General features: G+C 44.8%; 1 protein-coding gene across 2 annotated transcripts in view; it reads left to right on the forward strand.

Moving 5' to 3' along the window:
- The window catches only part of ENTREP1 (endosomal transmembrane epsin interactor 1), a 68,247-nt gene that overhangs the window by 19,072 nt on the left and 26,371 nt on the right, over positions 1–22,804 (forward strand). The window contains exons 4-6 of one of the 2 annotated variants that reach the window (XM_083186071.1): positions 5,971–6,099; positions 17,116–17,223; positions 22,082–22,215. In XM_083186071.1, the coding sequence (XP_083042197.1) occupies positions 5,971–6,099; positions 17,116–17,223; positions 22,082–22,215 (371 nt within the window). The remainder of the gene's footprint in view (positions 1–5,970; positions 6,100–17,115; positions 17,224–22,081; positions 22,216–22,804) is intronic. The other variant, XM_083186072.1, reaches the window with a different exon arrangement.

The following is a 22,804-nucleotide window of genomic DNA, read 5'->3' on the forward strand; positions in this document are numbered from 1 at the left end:
GCTACTTGGTCGGCTCAACACACTTTTGTAGAGTTTTGCAAATTTGACGCCCTGGTCAAAGAGGATACCCAGTTTGGGCAGGCGGTGCTGCAGCAGTCTACGCACGTCCTCGTCCCCCCCCCCCCCCCCTTTCTGGAAGCTTTGGGACATCCACAATGTATTGAGAACCCAGTATACCATATGAATGATAGTGAAAATAGGATTTTAACACCTACCGGTAAATCCTTTTCACGAAGTTCATATGGTATACTGGGAACCCGCCTCCGTGTAGAGTTCGACAGCATCTGGTTGTCACTTCAAGGTGTGACGTATTTTGGCTTGTTGCCTATGTTGTCACTTAGGTGATATTTGCTTGTAGTGTTCTACAAGTTGTTAACTGTTTTATTTACCAGTTATAAATGTTTAAGGGTGTGCTGGTATGAATCTCACCGCACTCACATATACCTATATCCTTACCTCACATACATTCATTCTCCTCGGGCACAGTTTTTCCTTAACTGAGGATGTGGAGCAGGAAGTAGAGGGGAGGGGCCAGTACACCCACTGTAAAGAGTTCTATGTGCCTGTCTCCTGCGAAGCACCTCTTCTTCCCCAATGTAATGAGAACCCAGTATACCATATGAACTTTGTGAAAGGGATTTACCGGTAGGTATAAAAATCCTATTTTTTCACGTGCCCAGCTCTGCCAGTTCTTCACTTGAACTGACATTCCACATGTGCTGTTGATCCTGAGACAGGATTGTAGCAACATCAATCAAAATGTACTAATTAAGAGCCTGTCAAAATGACAGCTTCTGCTATGAACGTTCACTTTGAGCTGTGACAGTTTTCACTTTCACTATGAGATGTTTTTATTCCACAAACTCTCCACCCCACCCCCATTCCCTCTCTGCTCCTACCTCCAATCTCTGTCTTCACAGCTCCCTTTCTCCATATCCAGCAAGTTTAAACCATATCAGTGTCCCTGACAAAATTGCTTTCACTTTCTGTTATGTAATTTGGTCCGTTGAGTGGCTTCAAGTGGTCACTGGCGGTACTTCACCTCCTAGAGATGAGGAGTAGTTAGGGTACTTGTGTAGTTTCACGGTGCCACGCTACACTGTCAGCAGAGGCCAACGGTAGCCTAGCGTAGTCAGTGTAGTGTCCCCGTCAGGCAGCGTAGTCACCGTACTGTACCTGCGAGCTGCAACTCTATCCCTGGCAAGCCTAGTGACCCCTGGAAAGCCTAGTGAGTGCCTCTCATACAGCGCCGGTAAGCGCCAGATCGCCGGTGAAGAGGCACTCCATCTGCCTGGGACGCACGAGCGTCTCCTAGGCAAGTGAGTTTCAGTAATTTGTACGGCAACCCTACCTGTGTCCGCTTTAGGGAGACAGTCAGGGTAAGGGGTTTGGTCACGCGTGCGCCTCATGCACAATAAAGGACACATTTGCCAGTGCTCCGTGTTATATACTATCAAATGCCTCCATTTAAAACCCCCACTATACATGTCAGTCCGAAGTGTGGCGAGCGCAGCGACTCCCGAGGGCGGACGCGGTACGCATCCTCCCGACCTGTTTATACCCCCACTATCCACTATCACACTAGAAAGTGTGTCGAGCGCAGCGAGGGATAAGGAAAACGAGCCCGAAGCGCGGTGAGCCCCGCGAGGGGACGTGGAATACACGTAAAGTAATGCACTCGCGTCACTTTGTAATGTCGACTCCATGGATAGCGGGGGGTATGAACAGGTCGGCCATGCATCGGGGCTGGCATGGATAGTGGGGGTGTTTCAAGAACACATTCACACCTGTCATGTCATCCATCTCAAACAATAATGATGACAACTGTAAAATGGATTTTACTGACAGAAAGAAGAAAAACAATGAGCAATGTTAAATAATAGCATAGAACAACAAGTCCCAGAAAGGTCAAAAACATTTATTCTTCCCTGACAGTAGCCCCTGCAGATGCAGCTGGTGTCGACGCAGCTGCATCATCCTCGGCGTTGGCTGCTTTGTTGGCAGTTGGGACGAGAATTAAAGCATGTAATATACGCAGGAATGCATCCTCTGCCCCTAGGGTTTTATGCCACAGAAATTCTTGTAAGATTCCAGGTATTGGCGTACAGTGCCCCTCTGCCTCTTATTCCTCCATTCCCAGAGCCTTTTAATATTCTGTGTATGCACCCCAGTGTCTGGGTCCAAAAAGTTGTACCGGTGGTTGACGTGCATGTGGTGGCGCCGTGAAACTACACAAGTACCGTAGTTAGTATTTTATATATATACTGATATAGCCAAAACAAGTGCGACATCTGCATATATGTCAGTTTCATAAAGCAAAGTTAATGGGAGCATGGCGGCATGGTTAATATACTTTAGCAGGGACAGAAGTTAAGGTACTTGTGTATTTGCAGGGTGCCCACTAAACTATTATGCTTAGTGGTCTATTCTGCGTAGTGAAATCGCATTGCACTCGGTTTCCATGCGATGCGATCTCACTAGTTAATTTATTCACTGCACCCTGGCCGCGGATCGCATGCGATCGCATAGCACACAAGATTTAGCACAACACCCCCAGTATACATTTAGCACCCCCCCACTATCCACGTCACCCCGAAGCGTGGCAAGTGCAGCTAGCCCCGCGAGGGGATGCGGTTACGCGTCCTCCTGATCTTTTCATACCCCAACTATCCACGTCAATGCGGAGTGGATTTTATAAAGTGTGGTGAGCGCAGTGAGCCACCGAGCCCAAAGCATGGTGAGGCGACGCGGAATACATGTAAACAAGGGGCCGCGTATTAGTTTTCATGTATTCCGCGGCCCCTCGCCATGATTTGGGCTCGGTGGCTCGCTGCGCTCGCCACACTTTCTAAGATAAACTCTACACCAGGCATGTCCAACGTTGGCCCTCCAGATGTTGTGAAACTACACATCCCAGCATGCTTTGCCACAGTTTTGCTATTAGAGAATGCTAAAACTATTGCAAAGCATGCTGGGATGTGTAGTTTCACATCATCTGGAGGGCCAACGTTGGACATGCCTGCTCTACACCGATGTGGATAGTGGGGGTATGAAAAAGTTGGGAGGATGCGTAACTGCGTCTGCTCGCCACGCTTCAGGGTGACGTGGATAGTGGCGGTGTGTATGGGTGCTTTTAAAATTAATTGCCATCACATCTCATCGCATGGGTGCTTATACAATGAAAAATCACATCGCATCGCAAATGGCGGGCAGGGGTGCACTAAAAATTATCTAAGGAAAATGATGCAATGCGATTTTCCTACGGTGCTGTATGTATGGAAATTGGGCGCCCTTCAAATACACAAGTACCGAAGTTAAATGGGCAATTAAAGTATAGGGAACAGATTAATTTGCTAAGCATATTCTAAACTAGACAAGGAATCTCTAGAGTGGAATTTTTTTTTTTAATAAAAACCTATATTATGAAGTTGGAGTTGTTCATTTAAACAGGAGCCCTATTGGTAATGTGAACGACACGTGGGTTAAGTGACCATGCACTCTTAACGTTTCTTCACAAGTTGCCAATCAATATAAAGTTATCAGCATCCTATGAAGAAATGTTATATTGTGTTTCTCTATTCATTTGGGCTGTATTGATTTTTATATACTGCTATCCATTATCTGCCACCATGATTGCAGGTTTAATAGGGTAAGTAAATGCATACATTATTTTCTCCAGTACTAAATTACTTGTGATTAAAAAGCTGAAGGCAGCATAAAGTAAACTGAACAGTTCTCTAAAAAAACGTAGTTGTAAAATGCTACAAAATAAAAGGTAGAGTATGTCCCATAGCATTGCTCACAGCGACTGTTCTTTTAGTAGAATTAAATACAAATACTGTATAGCCAAGTCCAGTGGTTCTCAAACTTTTTCAGTCCAAGGCCCCCTTTGGGTCTCCATGACGTTTTTTAGGGCACCTTTAAGCCAAAATGAACTGTCCCTTTTTCAAAGCAGTTGGGTTAAAACAATGCTAAAATTATTATTAACTTGTTTGTAAAAATAATAAACATAACTCCAAGAAAAATATATTTCTTTAATTCAATTTCTTTCACAGAACAATTGACAACACTCATTAACAAAAAACATTTATTGGTGGTATTGGTGGTACTGATCGCTGTGGGTGTGGCCAAGTGGGGATGTGGTCAAGCAAAGCTAGAGGAATAGCTACATGACAAGTTTGGGAACCACTCGGCCAAGTCAATGGCATTTTTAACTGATATTTTGAGGATCTCTCGCAGCAAACTTGGCACTCAAAGGGTTAATGTAAGCATTAGAGTCGGCCCTTACAGGGCAGGGTATATATGCACACTAATATTCCATATACAGTATTGGTAAATGTCGCGGATACCCCAAAATTATATCTATCTCTATGATAGGGGTGCTGCCCTAAACAGCCATAAAGGTTTAAATGTGTATAACCAGAGAGAAAGGAGCTGTATTGTAAGGATGCACTGTATTAATGTATCTTAAAACTTACCATTTAATGAGGTTGTTAGTAATACCCTAATTGGAGTATGGGAATTCTGTGTTCAAAAGGCAGTGATATATAGAGGTGACATAAAAAACACATACATACACATATAGGAGGATATTTTGATTGACATGCAGCGCTGCATGTCTTTTTAAGCCCGCCCACCATTCCCACAGTCCCCCTTCGCAGGGTAAATTCACCTGCACGGCTGTGAATGGATGTTTTGCATAAACAGCCATTCGCAACCTATGGGGCGACACCCACATCATTCGGTGGTCGTGACCATCAAATGATATAGTGCGTACACGCAAATCTAAGACACTCTCAGGTGTCACTCTCAGGTGTGTGTCCTGTGCGAGGACAGGGTGGGCCGGTGATGTCAGCTGCCTGCCCCCGGCACCTGTGTCCCTAGGCCATTAGCATGAGAACGCTCTGTTTGCTCATGCACAGCGCATACACAGGCACCGAAATGCATATGCGCAGTTAGGAAACATTGCGCTTCCGTGCAAATTCGCATGGGAGTGCATGGACCTCAATAACGTCCGGATAGTGTTTGAAAGTCAAAAGTAAGTGTGCTAAAATCACCGATCGGTTATCGACGGACAGGTGTGCAATGAAATGGTCCCATTTTCTGTTACATTTACAATGTTTGAATATTCGTCACTGACATTTACTGATTATTTATATCACTTATTCTGCTTGCAACTAAGATTTACTAAATATATTTAAATCCATTAGAACATTGGTCCCAAAACTTGCTCCTCAAGGTGCCCCCACAGTGCATGTTTTCAAGGTATCCTCACAAAATCAAAGTGGAATAATTTGCTCCACCTGTGGATCTTTTAAAAGACATCTGTGAGTAATGAGTGCACCTGTGCACCTGCAAGATGACCCAGAAAATTTGGTCCAGAGGACTGAGTTTGGGACCCACTCCATTAGAATTGTACTATGACCCTGAGCAGTAATACATGTAGGGTTACCACCACTTGTCTGGGATTACTCTGGGCAGTCCAGTAAGACTGGAGTCCGGAGGGGTGGCCTTCCCGGACTCTACAATGTCTTAATTACCCGACTGTCCGGAGTAATCCCGGGCAGGTGGTAACCCTATATACATCAAGTGTTCAGTCTGTAGATTTCAGATCTTTAGTGGAGTATTTATAAAAGTTTGGGGAGAGATAACATTTTGAGAGATACCAACCAATCAGCTCCTGTCGTTGTTCAAATGCAGGCTGTAAATTATAAGCCAATAGCTGATTGGCTGGTACTTTATGTCTCACACTTTTTTTTTTATCTCTCCCAGCTTTGATAAATACCCCCCTCAATGTGTGAAAATAAATTCAGAATGAAATTCTTAACATTCTTCAGCTCCATCAACAATAACGCTGTAAGTCAAGTAAACTTGTCCTTTATTCTGTAGCCATGTTTAAACCTAGCACATACAGTATATGGATAAAGCTGTACTGATTAGGTGCTTCTAGTCACAATTGTGTTCTTGCAGGTAGACATGGCAGAAGGCAAAATCTGTTTGTGCTGTGATGAATCTCAAGCTAACAAGTGTTTGGAGAAAGAAAATGTTTTGAAGCTGTTCATGATCCATTCCTGTAATGCAGTTCATCTCTTACTCAAGGTACCTGACAAGTATAACTTAATAAATAACTCAACATTGTATTGCTTGAAGGGACTATTAAACATATAATTTGGAATAAATATTATGCCTTATACTATGTTGACAGCCAATTGTTCAATGATAACTTTTTTGCTGCTCTGTAAAAGGGGGAAATGTATGAAAGCTTGGAGAGAGATACAATACCAACCAATCTTTTCCTGTCCTTTTTCAACCAGGCCTGTATCATGGTCATTAAGAGCTGAGGGCTTTATATATCTCCCCAAAGTCATTTACTAATGGTAATTACTGACATTGCTCAAAGGTAAAATTATGCACGAAAGTTAGTAGTAGTTTGACAGCACTCCGTACCACTTTTGTTATTTATTTATTTATTAACAGTTTCTTTTATAGCGCATACATAGTCCGCAGCACTTTACAGAGTATAGTTGAGCAATCACATCAGTCCCTGCCCCAGTGGAGCTTACTAATAACTGTATAGCAAAACCACAGAAGGTAAGATTAACAATGATCAATTTATCTTCTTGCTCCATTTTCCGAAAGTGCTATTGGAACTTAGAACTTAGAGCAAATGTATGAAAATAGTGTTTATCAGCGGTGGTTCTTACCTCATAGGAGGGAGGCTACTGCTGGATGCGATGCACACGTTATTTTGCTTTTTTTTAGGGGGGGGGGGTACAAAAATATAGATACCTTACTTGCACCCAAAAAACTTTTCCTATATATATATATATATATATATATATATATATATATATATATATATATATATATATATATATATATATATGCGAAAAAAGGAATGGGAGGAGGCGCGCAAGTGAGTATGAAATATAACAATTTTTACTAGATCATAAAAGCTCACGTACACATAGGTTCAAATAAAACAGCATATTCGTCACCAGCGTCCAAAGAATTTCGGTACACCCGGTTTCTCCAGAGTCGGTATAAAAAGCTTTGTGATGCAGCGTGGATATCTGCTAGGCTTCACCGCAGGATCAGACCACCGGTTCACGTACGACAGGAACACCCTCAATGCGTTTCGTCACGCTGGTCCAGCGTGACGAAACGCGTTGAGGGTGTTCCTGTCGTACGTGAACCGGTGGTCTGATCCTGCGGTGAAGCCTAGCAGATATCCACGCTGCATCACAAAGCTTTTTATACCGACTCTGGAGAAACCAGGTGTACCGAAATTCTTTGGACGCTGGTGACGAATATGCTGTTTTATTTGAACCTATGTGTACGTGAGCTTTTATGATCTAGTAAAAATTGTTATATTTTATACTCACTTGCGCGCCTCCTCCCATTCCTTTTTTCGCATGTACCCTAATCTCTGAGGTTGGAGATAGCCTCTATCGTGGAGGAAAGGCTGCGCCACACGAAGGAATATCTATAAGATTGACCACTCGCTATAAATTAGTGACCGAGCACTCTTCAGATTATTGGTTGTATGTATATATATATATATAATATTTTTTTTTTTTTTTTATATATTTATATATATTAGTATGAAACCTATAGGTTCCAATACATTATATAAAAAATATTCAGTTATGTGCATATATTCATATATAAATTACCTATTTGTACAAAATTAAGTTTCTAAACTTTTTTTTTTTTATTACCATAGGTTATTCTTATGGTGTAATTGTTTCACGAGTTCTGGCCAGGATCTCTGTTACAGTATCTGCTTAGCACTCAGGAACAGATTGACCTTCCTGTTATATTAGACAATGATTTGTGCTGTAATGTTGCTGGAGCTTAGTAGGCTTCCTAATTTACTAATAGACAATGCTGACAAGGACACTTTAGTTCAGAAATGTGCAGTAAACCATGGCGATATAGTCTTTGTTCTTACGTATTCTGTTGTACAAAGGTCTGCTATGCATTAAATGGACTATGACTTAGCAGTATGCTTTGTACTAGAGAATCTAGTACTAGAGAATCTATTACCATTATTCTGCATACCATACTGTGCATCATTTGCAGACACATTTGGTTTACATTTAGTAAACTTAAAGATGAAAATTCCCCCATAATACTTAAGTGACATAAATATAAAGTTCCCTTTCTCCCAATTATTAGTTCACCCGTAGTAGGTGATATATTAGTCACTCTTGCAGTTGAAAGTGCTAAAATTCTATTCACATGGGATGTTGCTATGGGAAACCAATCAGATAATATCTAGTACAGGGCTGGGCAACACCGGCCCTCCAGATGTTAATGAACTACACATCCCAGGATGCTTTTTGTTTTGCTATGTGGCCATGCTGAAACTGATGCAAGGCATGCTGGAATGTGTAGTTCATCAACATCTGGAGGGCCGGTGTTGCCCAGCCCTGATCTAGTATCTTCTAGAAGGTGCTATATAAATAAATAGATTCTGATTGGTTGCCCATAGCAACATCCTATCTTCAATAGATCTCCTGTCTTACTAAATTTACCCGTGAGGCCCCTTTCACACGCTCCGGCCGGGCGGCGAAACCCCGCACGGACAAAAGCCACGCACAGTAGTTAATAATGGACACGATTGTGTTCATTCACACAGGACGTCCATGGCCCGGCCGCCCGGTTGCAGCCGGATCTCACCACTGGAAGGGACGGCTGCCATGCTGTGGCCATTCCGACCATTGTAAATTCCTGTGTACTGCACGGCTTCCTGGCCGTGCAGGGTTTCGCCGGCAGGAGCCAGAGCGTGTAAAAGGGGCATAAGGGTTTCACACGCATGCAGAGTGGCTGCAGGTGCTGCAGTCATGGAAGCTAGATTTATGATCTTAGAGCATGTTTATTTATTAAAAAATGTTTTATAGCACAGCAAATTCCTTTTTCAATTGGACACACAGGTAAAACAAAACTGGGTAATATAACAAACCGTAATAGAGGTAGGAAGGCCCTGCTTACAATGTTTAAGTAGGCGTTCAGTATGCAAGCGTATACTCATGCCATCTATTGTTTGAATGCCCGTCACCTCAAGTGTCATTAATAGTTTATGCCAGTGGTTCCCAAACTGTGGGGGGTCTCGGAGCACTTGTAGGGGTGCCTAGAACTGCTGGTCCAGGACCATTTCAAATTATTTATGGTCAATGTAATAGGCAAACTAGTGCTTGTGGCTTCAAATAATGAACAATCTGGACAAACAGAAGCAAATCCCGTCCCTCACCACATAACTTGTGCAAGTCTGACTAGCTTTCGATCCGATTTTGACTATATAGTCAAAATCTAAAGCAAAATAGACATCGAACCGCTTTCAGCTACATTCGATCGCAATGCGCTAGCCCGCATCGAAATCGGATAGAAAAATAGACTGTGCAGGCAAGACTATATAGTCCAAATCAAATGCATTTTGCTTGATGTGCGATTTGATCCTGGTGGAATAGGGATCGAATAGCAAGGCAATTGCACCCCTTAAGGATAACATACAGCATTAAGACAATTTACATAATTTTATTATGTTTTCAAAATTAAACAATAAGAAACTTTTAACTTAGTGGGTGTCACAAAAAAAATGCTGATACTCTAGGGCACGTGATTCCATAAAGTTTAGGAACCACTGGAATGTGCACTTGTACCAGCCCTATGCTATGTTTTATGTTTCTTACCTTCTTATGTTCCCTATGCTAAGAGATATGTTTCTTACCTTCCCAGTATGCATGACCTAGAGCTTTAGATAAATAGCCACTCCACTCTCATGACTAGCACTTGCCCCAAAATGCCTATTTCATGGAAGACCAATACGGGAAAGTTCAATCCAATAGGACAGATGTATGCTAAATCGGTCAATTCACTTCTTCACATGTGTTCAAAAACTCAATATTTGCCTTCATGCTAAGAGATATGTTTGACACACAATCAGACTCTAATGGGGCCTATACTCATAGCGATTTAGGGGCATTTTCTAAGCGATCTCACTAGATCACTACATCGCTTTGTGTATAGGGGCCATTAATAACCAGCATACATATTTGTCAGGGCCAGTGTTCTCAATGGAGAACACTGGCCCTGACCGTTCGCTCATCACCCAGCACTGCCACAATGATGTGTGCTGAGCGATCTTGCTGAAGCGTCCTGAGCGATCTAGCACCGTTTAGAACACTTCAGCATCTCCAGATGTATATGCCCGGGAAGGGGAAAATGTAATAAGATGGGAGTTATACTTCACGTGTGATGTTGCTATGAGCAACCAATCAGAATCTACTGATTTATTTAGCACATTGTAGAAGATAATAGAATCACTTCTATCTTAGTACATTTCCTAAGGGGTAAATTTACTAAACCTTCTAAAAATGAAGAGGGGATGTTGCCCATAGCAACCAATCAGATTCTGTCTATCATTTTCTTGGATGCAATAAATGATACACATAACCTGATTGGTTGCTATGGGCATCATAACATAGCTTTATTAGTTAACAACACTGTCCATCTGCTCCCCTACATGATAAAGATTAAAAAAAAACCTGTGCCACTTTGACAAACTGGACCGGTGATCAACCAGGCAAATGTGCTTAGTAGCTTTCCATCTCCAGTTCCTGGATTGTCTCCGATCACGTGACCAGTCACCGAGCAACAGGTGAAACTACGAGAGTCCACCTGGTGACAAGCACAATCAGAAGGCGAATATCCAGGCAACGGGAGGTGCTCACAGTGATACACCCAATCGGCTGTATTAGCTGGAGAGTGGGAACTCCATACTGCCAGAAATTAAGGTTATATACAGGCCCAAATGCCGACAATGGGCCCAAACATGTTTTAAAATGGATATTTCTGTACATAGTTATGGTGTTTTGTATATATATTACTCAACTACTCTGCCTCCTATTCATTTATTGGTACTCTTTACTTAGTTGGGCGCCAGCGATTGAAATCGCGGGCGTCGGGGGTAAAAATCGCGGTGATCGCGGGCATCGCGGGTAAATCGGGATGCCCGTAATGCCCGCGATGACCGCGATTACCGCGATTTTCCCATAGGGAACAATGTTAAAACGGCTGATTGACCGCGATTTTACTGTTAAATGCCTCAATGGACCCGATTTGGGGCCAAATAGGCCAAATTAACCCTTAAATGTCCCCCCAAATTTTTAACGCCACCCCACGATCCACGCCAACCCGAAGCGTGGCGAGCGCAGCGAGCCCGCGAGGGGCGGCGGGACGCGTCCTCCGACCTTTTCATGCCCTACTATCCACTAGGGCGTGGTGTGAGAATATAATAGTGTGGCGAGCGCAGCGAGCCACCGAGCCCGAAGCGTGGCGAGCGGACGCGGATACCTTCACAGGTAGACGCGTCCCCTCGCCGGCTTCACAGGTGTCCGGCTCGCCACGGACACCTGTGAAGCCCGCGAGGGGACGGGCATAACTGTGAAGGTATCCGCGTCCCCTCGCGGGGCTCGCTGCGCTCGCCACGCTTCGGGCTCGGTGGCTCGCTGCGCTCGCCACACTATTATATTCTCACACCACGCCCTAGTGGATAGTAGGGCATGAAAAGGTCGGAGGACGCGTACCGCCGCCACTCGCGGGCTCGCTGCGCTCGCCACGCTTCGGGTTGGCGTGGATCGTGGGGTGGCGTTAAAAATTTGGGGGGACATTTAAGGGTTAATGGGCTCTGTGGCCCATTTAACATTGATTCCTATGGCCAAATCGGGTGGATTGAGCCATTTAACAGTAAAATCGGGTCCATCGTGCGTTTTAACATTGATTCCTATGCTAAATCGTGAGCATCGCGTCGCGGGCATCGCGGGTACATTTATAGCCGGCCGCGACGCGACCGACACGATTTCCATGTTTAACATTGGTTTCAATGGGAAATCGCGGGCATCGCGTCGGTCGCGTCGCGGCCAGACATAAATGTACCCGCGATGCCCGCGACGGGCGCCCATCTAGGTAAAGAGTACCCATTTATTATTTTGCATTGTGTAACTGTTGATTGGATAGTTGGTCATTTAACCTATACAATATCCAGCCCTTATATACAAAACCTATATATATCCAGCCCTTGAACAGACAGCTACCCACCTTTTGATAAAGCTACCTAGTGTAGCGAAACACGTAGGAGAGCTACTTGGACACCCTCTTTTCATACAGAACCCTGGATTGCAGTCCGAACCAACCCCTTGGGACCTACATCAACTAGAACCTCATAAGGTCCTTGGAATCAGTTACCAATTTATCCCTGGATACTCACACTCTGCTTGGAAAAAAAGGCTAATTTGCCACTTCATCTGCAGATCACTTCTGTAAAAACCAGGGTGGTAACTATTCTTCCATTCATATTCCTTTTACAACTTAGGGGTATTTATAGGATCAGACTCTCTGGCACAGTTATCAATTTTGTGGGTGCCTTTATTTTATCCATATTATTACATTGTTTTTTTATCTAATGTTTTTTTATTTTATTTCATTAAAACATTTTGTAAAAGATAATCCAATCTATCTACTTAATTTTTCGTATTAATTGAAATCATTTTTGTGCGCTGCTTACTCTTGTTGTTTAACAACGCTGTCCAGAAGTTTAATATATAGGGGCATATTCAGGGTCCGGCGTTAGCACATGTAGTTCCGCCTGTTCTAGCTTTTACATCAGCTAGACAGGCGGATTGTGTTTCACCCTTTCACCATTTAGTGTATTCAGGGTGAATTGAGGGCGGAATGCCTCCTGGCGTTAAAACACCAATGAGGCGAAAGGGAGCATGTTCAATTCGCCAGCAGTCTTGTACAGTCACAGTCACCTCTGCTCTGCTGCCATTACCTTATTGGAGAGGTGTTATCACTGTGGTGCTGCATTGGTCTGGTCCCCCATCATACTGTACACTTGCTGGCCTGGTGGCTGTGTCCCCGTCCCTTCCTCCATCCTCCTTGCTGGGTCTCCGGGGTGCACACTTCTAACATCCCTGGCCCCATAACGCTTCATACTCCTCAGTCCCCATCCAGCCGCCATGCAGCGCATCCACCGTGCCCGCCTGCCGCCAGCTGTCAGCCCTGGATGAATCAATCCCCCGCAAGTTGCCCTGGAGTGCACACCAGCCCCCTGCCCTCTGTCCGGCCGCCGCTGGTGGGAGGGGGTGGGATGTGCTCTCTATCACCGTTATGTATGCCCCCGCTCGCTGTCCACCTTGGATCCATCCCCCGCAAGGTGCCGAGGAGTGCACACCCGCCCCCCCGCCCGCTGTCCGAAGTCAGCTGTCTGGCTGCTGCATACTCCTCCATCCCTGTCCAGCCGCCTGCCACCCGCCCTAGATGAATTCCCCGCAAGCTGCCCTTGAGCGCGTACCCGCCCCCTGCCCACCTGCTGCCCAGCCACTGTAGTGTACGCCTGCTGCCCGGTCGCTGTACGCCCGCTGCCCGGTCACCGCTGGTGGGAGGGAGGGTTGCTTTCTATCACTGCCCACTGTCTGCCCGCAGCATGGCCACGGCTGGGGGGAGGTGGTGCGCTCTCTGTCACCGTGCATCTGTTTATTTCAGCATCTATGCTTCACGCCCCTGCTGGCCACCTTCACCCCCCCTGCTGGGCACCTTCACCCCCCCCGCTGGCCGCTGGGCACCTTCACCCCCCCCCCCCCGCTGGCCACCTGCACTCTTTTTCACCCCCCTGCTGCCCTACTTCACTCCCCCCCATGCTGGCCACCTGCACCCAACTTCACCCCCCCGCTGGCCACCTTCATCCCCCTGCTGGCCACCCCCACCACCCCCTGATGCCCTCCTTCATCCCCCCTACTGGCCACCTTCACCCCCCTGCTGCCCTACTTCACTCCCCCCCATGCTGGCCACCTGCACCCAACTTCACCCCCCTGCTGGCCACCTTCATCCCCCTGCTGGCCACCCCACCACCCCCCTGCTGCCCTCCTTCATCCCCCCTACTGTGCACCTTCACCCCTCCCCCTGATGGCCACATTCACCTCCCACCCCCGCTGGCCACCCCCACCACCCCCTGCTGCCCACCTTCACCCCCCTGCTGCCCATCTGCCACCCCCCTGCTGCCAACTTTCACCCCCTGCTGCCCATCTGCCACCCCCCTGTTGCTTCCCTCCTTCACCCCCTGCGTCCACCTTCTGCCCCCCTGCACCCTCCTTCACCCCCTGCATACTCCTGCTGCCAAATAGCGCTATTAGCCGCCTAACGCCCTTGCGACTCCTGATTAGCCGCTAGGCAGCCAATACCGGAATTCGGGGGGAAGAGCCACAGGATGTACACAGACATCCTCCGGCTCTCCTCAGTCCGTGCTGGTATTGGGTATGCGTTTTTTTTATTTTGCAAAGTCCCGTGGATGCCTAGTTTAGAACGAAGAGGACTTGATCTACGCGGAGGACCCAGGTGAGTATGGTTTTCCTCCACAGGTACCCATCCTGGATTTCTACTGGACGAGGGGCATTGTATTTGCATGAATGGGCTCTGTGTGTCTTAAAGTTTAATTTCTAAGGTGTCTTTGTGTTTTTATTTAACTATTGGTTCTGCAGTGGAACTAAGAGTCCCAGCAAGCCCATTAATGGGCCGCATGCTGGGACTTGTGGTTCTCCAAGTCCCAGTATGCGGACCAGGCTTGCTAGGACTCATAGTTCCAAAGCAGAACCCAATGGCTATTTCTATTTTTACACCTCAGCCCAGTGCTCAAAGCCCAGGGGCACCGGGGACAGCACCAGGCTTCAGCCTGGGCAGGTAAGTTGTGGAGTGGGGGACCCCTTCATTGGGGGGGTCCCCACTTCTCCAGGACCCCTGCCCAGGCTGACTGGTCAGTAGTTTAATGCTTCGGCCGCGGGACCTTAAGTGTCCCCCGGCTGTGGCATTACCCTGCTGGCTGGTTGGGCCTGGTGCTGGTTCTTAAAATATGGGGGACCCCTATTCATTTTGTCCCCCATATTTTGGGAACCAGGACCGGCCCTTGGGCCTGGTGCTGGTTTTAAAAAATACGGGGAACCCTATTTAATTTGGTCCCTGATTTTTTAAAACCAGAACCGGCTCTGTGAGCCTGGGGCTGGTTATGCCCGTGGGGGGGACCCCACGCCATTTTTTTTTTATTATTTATTTTTTCTCTCTTTTTTTTTACACTGCAGCCTGCACGGATCTGACTGATTCGTGCAGGCTAAAGGCAAATACGCCTGGAAAATGAAGTGTATTTTCCAGGCATATTTGGCCAGCAATTAGCAGCCGTATCCCGCCAATTACCGGCCGTATTAGGAATCACCACTCTTTTGAATGGTGATTCCTATTCGTATTCTTTCAATAGTGTATATATTCGGAAATACGAATAAGAATGTGCCATGAACGCAAATACGATTTTCAGGATTGTAAATCCCGAAAATACGAATACGCATAGGTATCACGGATTCAGTATTGAATTCCGGCGGTCGGGATCCCGGCGTTCAGAATCCCGTCGCCGGAATCCCGACAGCCGAAATCCCGACAAGGGGGGACGTGGATTGCCCCCCCTTGCGGGCTCGCTGCGCTCGCCACGCAGCGGGCACGGTGCCTCGCTGCGCTCAGCACACTAATTTATTCTCCCTCCAGGGGTGTCGTGGACACCCACGGAGGGAGAATGTGTCGGCATTTCGGCGTCGGGATTCTGAACGCCGGGATCCCGACCGCCGGGATTGTAACTGCATCCCGGTATCACATGGGTACAACACTGCATGCTGGTAAAACACAATGCTACATAGGGAGAGTAAAAAAATATATTATGAAAAAAAATCAGAATATATTTATATAGGCAATAAAAAACATACAAAATTTATTTATAAGCAAAATGACAATAAATTACATTGATTCATTTAAAAAACTACATAAATAAAATACTATTTTATGTTTTGTAGAGCAGTCCCGACAGAAGAAATTGTCTAGTTCATTTTGTCTAAAGCCTGCCTGAAAACTGTAGAATCCATTTAGACAATCAGACACTGAATAGGCTAAATCAGATTAACATGGCTGAGTTTAGACAAAGCGAAACAAAAAGTCTAAATGACTCATTTAGACAGGCGAGGCAAACGAAAAGAGTTGACAGGTGAAATGCTTTAGACTGTCTAGAAAAAATGATAGTGAATAGTACAATTCATCTAGACTTTTTTTTCAGGCGTAAAATATGCTGTTTTAGACAGAATGGACCTAACGACCAACAGTGAATACACCCCATAGTGTATGACTTGTATATAGTTAGCTTAGTATTTACTGCCGCCACTTTGTCACAATTTCTCTGGTCGTCCCCTGGAGTCCATGTACTACGGTTACCTCCAGGAGTACAGGAGATGTATATGCTAACTTTGTTAAGCTGAATGCAGCTTGCATATTTGTCTCTTTCTGTGACACATTTTGCTTTTGCAATTTAGAATCCAATTCCATCCAATTTAGCCACTAAATACTGTCTTATTTAATAACACTGAATTTACAATAAAGACACTGGTAGTCTATGCACTAGCTGATTGGCTGGCTGTTTATTTTATTTTTTTATTTTATTTTTTATTTTTATCACTTTTGAAGCTTAGTGCATATGGCCCATAAAGTTGATTCTGATTGGCCAATCAAGTTGATTTGATAAAGTGGATAGAGCCAATCAGCTCTGAATTTCCATGTTACAGACTGTGAGCCCCATTTGTTACATAACCCCATGAACAGTAGCTAAAGGGGTTATGTCCTACTTTCACAATTCACAAAACAGCAGTAAACTAAATGTACCACTGTTTGGCCATGTACCCACTCTCCATCCCCTGTTGTGGGCATTGCTGGTTCCCCACCGGGTGATGAAGTCATGCATAAACTCAGTAGACTGTCACTAGCAGCATTAGGCTACCAGCAGATCCGGAAGATGCCACAGAGGGGGGAGACATCAGTGGAAGGCTTCACTAAAGTCAGAATGGCAGCTGTGTGCATATGTAGCCAGTGAGAGAAGTACAGGGGGCAAACAGCTGTTTGATGAATACAGAAAGGAAGACATAACCCTTTTGTGGCTTTACTGAAAATGTAAACTTTGGTTGGTAAAGTTTGATTACATATGGTCTATATAAACTTACATCAGTTAAACAGCGTATATTATTTTGTCTCTAGAAAGTGTTCTTTGCCCTGTGTGCCCTAAATGCTTTGACGACCACTGTGTGCCTGGTAGCAGCTGCCTTGCGATATCTGCAGCTCTTGACAACTAGAAGACCCTGCACAGTAAGTGAGTGGAAAGTTTACTAACATATTGTATATATTTTTTGTGTGTGTATATATGCGGATATATGTGTGTGTATGTATATATAACCTTTATTCTTAATAAAAAAATGATATCATAAAATTACCCTATGATCATCCAAATTGCATTACAGGAACCAGCATGCTTTCAAACACTGGTCCTGTCTGTGCCTCAATGAACTACAATATAGACCCCCCCCCCCCAGCTGCAAATATGGGCAGCTCACCTCTCTCTTGCTGCTGTGGGGCAACTAGGAATCCAGACAGCTGCGGCTACCTATACTGGCGCATTAACTGCTCTGCCTGGAATATAAAGTGGTAGGCATGACAAACTTGATGTCCTCTTTGTCACCATATTTGAATTCTTATAATAGGTCTCTGGGGACTGTGCAAGTGCCAGGGTATTAAGTTCACTGGGGCAGATGTATTAAGCCTTAACAAGAGATAAATGCAAGGGTGATAAAGAGAGATAAATGTCCAGCCAATAAGATCCTTACTGACTTTTTTCAAACACAGCCTGTAACATGGAAGTTGGGAGGTGATTGGCTGGATGTTTATATTTATCACCCTTGCATTTACAGTATCTCTTGTTAAGGGTTAATATATCTGCCCCACTATCTGATCTTCAATGTATCTTCCTGTTGAACTCCCAGAGTATTTCCTGTGTTCTGATCTGGTTGTCTGATGATGATGATTTTTGCCTGCTCTCTTGCTACTGCTTCCAGTAACTTCCCAATTTCAATGTTGACTAATCTCCGGACCTGCCCGCCCCCTGATAATGCCTACCTCATTTCCAACTTGTTCCAGTCGACTATTCTCCACTTTGCCTCATATCAACCAGTCTGTTTGTCTTGTACCCAACAACAGATACATAGGAACCCAGTCAAAGTCCATAACCTGTGTATTCGGCACAGAAAACACACACTCTTAAGGGGGGGCCCTGGTGGAGGTCACCTATATGTCAGACTCCGCCTCTCTATTCTGGGTCTTCTTCAATCATAACTGATTGAACAGGAGTTATGACCGAAGTAAAGCTAAAAACAAAACACAGCATCCAGACCAGAGCAATGTTTTTGGGAGGAAGGGGCAACAATCCAGTAGAGCACGCAGAGAAACTGCCTGTTGTAGAGTACTACAATTACTGGTACTGACAAGTGTGCTCATTGTGGCTATCTGTTATGTCTCTTCAGAAAACAAAAACAAAATAAATCTCTGGCACCAGCTTCTGCCTATAAAATTAAATGTAGTACAGCTGCCAAAGGAAAATGTATCACTTTTCCAAACCACAGGGGTATAAATAAGCTAAACTCAAAATAGGCTGCATACTAATTGTGCAAATTAGCAAAAAAGCTTTCAGTATATTTCTTTAATAACCATTTATTAAACTACTCATTAAAATGATGTAAGTAGAATAATAAGACGGACTGAAATATTATACTAGAAAACAACAAGTGGAGATTAGCTCTTAATGGATTTTTGAAACAAGAGATGCAGACAACAGCTAGAAGAAAAACATGCGTTCTCATTCAGAGGTGGGCACAATGTCCCATTATTTTATGGGTGAGCATGTTTCCTGATGGGTACCATTCAGTTCTGATAGGCGTGCCTGGGCAGTGATAGAAGTGGTGGCTCATGTTGGCAGGTTCTAAATGCATTCTAACAATGATTAAGGATAGCTATACTTGAGCACTGATGACTCAATTAGTACCTCTATTATGTTGATTTAACCATCTGTGCTCAAACATGGATATAACTAAAACCTCTGCATTAAGAACAGAGGTTGAGAGAATGGCTTAGCGAATACCCCCAGAATCATGCCCAAAGAGAACAGATTAATGTCAGATATTAAGGGCAGTTCAGTCTCTATTTTAAGGCTTCATACAGAGAAAAAATGCAATGGCAGAAGAATCCTGTATTAAGGAACTCCAGTCTGTGTCTGGAATCTGTGCTAAACCTTAAAAGCGTAGTGTTCCCCGGTATTTCTGAAACCAGCCCCAGACTCTTGGACTGGTCCTGGTTCCAAAAAATTGGGAGACAAAAAATCTGGGGGTCCCCCATATTTTGAAACCAGCACCAACAGCCCACGGTGTCATGCCACAGCCGGGGACACATTTTACATAAGGTCCCCCGGCCATACCATGAGCACCGTGGCTGGTCAGCCTTGGACGGGGTACCTGGGGGAGTGGGGACCCCACCAATAAGATAAGGCAAGAGGTGGAAAGGCTAGTCACCTGGTGTAGTGTTAACAACCTACAGCTGAATGTGTCAAAAACGGTTGAGATGATCATAGACTTCAGGAAGAATCCCCCTACACTCCCCCCCCCCCCCGCGCTAACGATTGAAGATATGTAGTGTAGTGGTGGTAGTAGAATCCTTCAGATTCTTAGGCTCCAACAGGGAACTGAGTGGAACTCCTAATGCTCTTCTACTCTGCAATGATACAATCTTTGGTCTGTACCTCAATCATAGTCTGGTATGGCTCGGCCTCGGTTTATTTCAGAAACAGATTACAGCGAATTGTTAGAGTAGCGAAAAAATCATGGGATCGGATCTCCCGGCGATTGAGGACGTGTATAGGTCAATGGTTACAAAACGTGCTGAAAGAATTATCAGTGACCACTCCCACCCTGCTCATGACTTGTTTAGAAGGCTGCCATCTGGGAGGCGATACAGCTCGCAACTGGAGAGGACAACCAAACACAGAAACAGTTTTTTTTTCAGAGGTCAAAGGTCAGCGATTCCACCCCATTGCGCACTCAACAAATGAATCTAAATACAACCCTGATACCCTCCCCTTGAAATTATCCTGTTTTGTATTGGTCTGTTATGTATGTACACTGTGTGGGAGCAGTTGTTATCAGAAACAAATTCCCTGTGTATTATGTATGCTGTACATTGATATACTTGGCAATAAAGTGATTCTGATTCTGAATAAAGGGGTCCCCCTCAGACAGCCCTGGGCTGTCACCGGCCTCCGTGGGCTTCGGCCTGATAGGGTTAAATCATTCATACACAACATTGCTTTATATAGGTGAACTAGAAGTGCCAGCAGGCCTCCCCCGCTTGCTGGGACTTGGTGAAACACAAGTCCCAGCATGCAGGGCATTAATGGGCCCACTGGAACTTGTAGTCCACCTGTAAAAAGAATGTTAAAATAAAACACAGACACAGAGAAAAGTACAAATTTATTACACACACACACACCTCACTTTTAAAACAACATACTTACAGAACCAGGGTCCAGCGCTGCCTACCTCCTCCACAGCCAGCTTACCCCGCACTGACAGCGGGATGAGCCGGCTTCCTCTGTTGCTGCTAACAGCTTCTATAGCGCTGTCCCAGCGGTATAGAGACTATTAGCGTGGTTGGCTCTATGCGTCTTCATGGAGATGCATAGCTCAGCCCTGATTGGTTGAAAGCATCTCTGATGATTGTTTAATTATCTGCCCCAATCTTTAAGATCTATATCTCTCCTACGGCTATGTTTTGATCTGGTTTCACTAAAAACGCCTCATTCAGAGAAGGATATTGCTGCACCAGCAATAGCATCCACCATAGGTACAGCGGGAGTGATAATATGCAAATGCTAATGTCAGCCTTCCTCTTGTGCAGCAGCAGGCAATAGACAGTACAAGCACTGAGATGCCCATGTTTAGTTTCCAAGAACATTGCACCCGTGTTAATGCTTCTAAGCACCATTGGCACACCATTGCTCTTACGATCATCACTTGTGGCACCCTGAGTTGCTCAGTGTTTTCATCTCCAATAAGTCTGAACATGGCCTCTTTGACTGTGTATCTGCAATTGGGAATGGGACAGTGTTCATTAATAGGCCCTTAACACTCCCATAAGACACCCTCTTACTTTTCTTTAGGTCATTTCCTAGGAACACCCATGGGCTCCCCGGTGCAAGCTCTATTGCAAGTGACTCCCTCTGCATACATTCAGGGTTATACATGTAATGTAGGGGTTTCTAGACTTAAGCACATGTGCAGTAGCAAAAACAGCTCAACTGCGCAAACATCAGCGTAGCGTCCACCTCTGAATCAGGCCCATAGTTATTTATGTAGCAGTTAGTTAACCCTTATTTCGGGGATTTTCTCTCCCTCGTACTTTAATCTACCAAATCGGCAGCCAGATAGAGAGGGCAGGCAAGACTATATAGTGCAGATCTGCACTATATAGTGTAAATTGTGCCCCTCTAGCATGTCGTGAGATGCAAGTTCCGATGCGATCTGATCGCATCAGGACTCGCATCTCACGGCAGGTTCTGTCGTGTGTACACACCATAAGGCCAGTGTTCAGTTACCCAGAGTCATTCATTATTTATTTATTTACATATCTTATATAGCGCAGAATATTCCGTTGCACTTTACAATTGGAAACAGCAGAGATTAAACATGATAAACTTGCCTGAAGAGGTCAGGTTTTCAGGGAACGCTTGAAAGTTTGGAGGCAAGAGGAGAGTCTTAATGTGTGTGGAAGGGTGGGTGCTGCCCAAAAAAATCCTGCAAGTGTAATGTGTGGCCAGGGGGCTATTCATATATACAGTATAACAATGCTGCCATTTTATATTATATGAAAGCCCAGGATTCACAGATTTTACAAAAGACTGGTAATATAATTCAGCTAATACATCCTAAGTATGCTAAGAATAGATTGATGAGAGGGGGACATAACTTACATTTCGAAGCTTGCTCACAAGAAGTAAACTGTACATTTTATTTATATTACTAAAATAAATAGATCTAGAAAAAAGACCTCAGCATTACACCTAATATTCTAATGCTTTACTCTGTACTCGACTGTGTTGAACATATTATTCTCTCTACCTTGCTAGGATGAATCCCAAGTGTCTGCAGAAGAACCAGAGGAGCCAGATCGAGAGCCAGACCCTGAAGATTTTGTTCCACCTGCTCCTCCCCCTTCATACTTTTCAACTTTCTATTCTTACACTCCAAGAATGAATCATAGGTAATTCATATTACCCTGGCTTGTAATATTCCCAGCCTTGGCTGCAGTGCCGAGAACCTAGTGCAGAGACGGAGCTGCTAAGCACATATAAACCTACATGTGTAAATGTAAATATGTAAAATATTTGCTGGTAGTTTATCTTAGATTAAATTAGAGCAGGCATTTTATATCTTGGTCCTTAAGGCATGCTAACAGTCTAGGTTTAATAATATCCATGCTTATACACAGGTTATTTCATTAATATATCCATTATTTGTTATTTCCCCATGTGTGATGAAGCCTGGATAACATTAACACCTGCACTGTTTGTGCGTCTAGAGCAGTGTTTTTCAACCACTGTGCCGTGGCACACTAGTGTGCCTTCAGCTGTTCACAAGTGTGCCCCCAGATCTAGAGATGCCCAAACCAGTTTACAGTCACCACCAGTTAAACTGGTCTCTTCTTTTCATGTAAAGGGCCAACGTATTTTATTTTTGTTACCTGTGGGGACCAATGTGATTGTTTTTTATATGAGGACCAATAGGTTTGTTTGTTTTTCCTGTGGGGGCCAATGTGTTTTGCCCTGTGAGGATCATAGTGTGCCTTGGGA

Source organism: Crinia signifera, chromosome 1 (assembly GCF_055691185.1).
Source record: "Crinia signifera chromosome 1, ASM5569118v1, whole genome shotgun sequence".
Classification (NCBI taxonomy): Eukaryota; Metazoa; Chordata; class Amphibia; order Anura; family Myobatrachidae; genus Crinia; species Crinia signifera.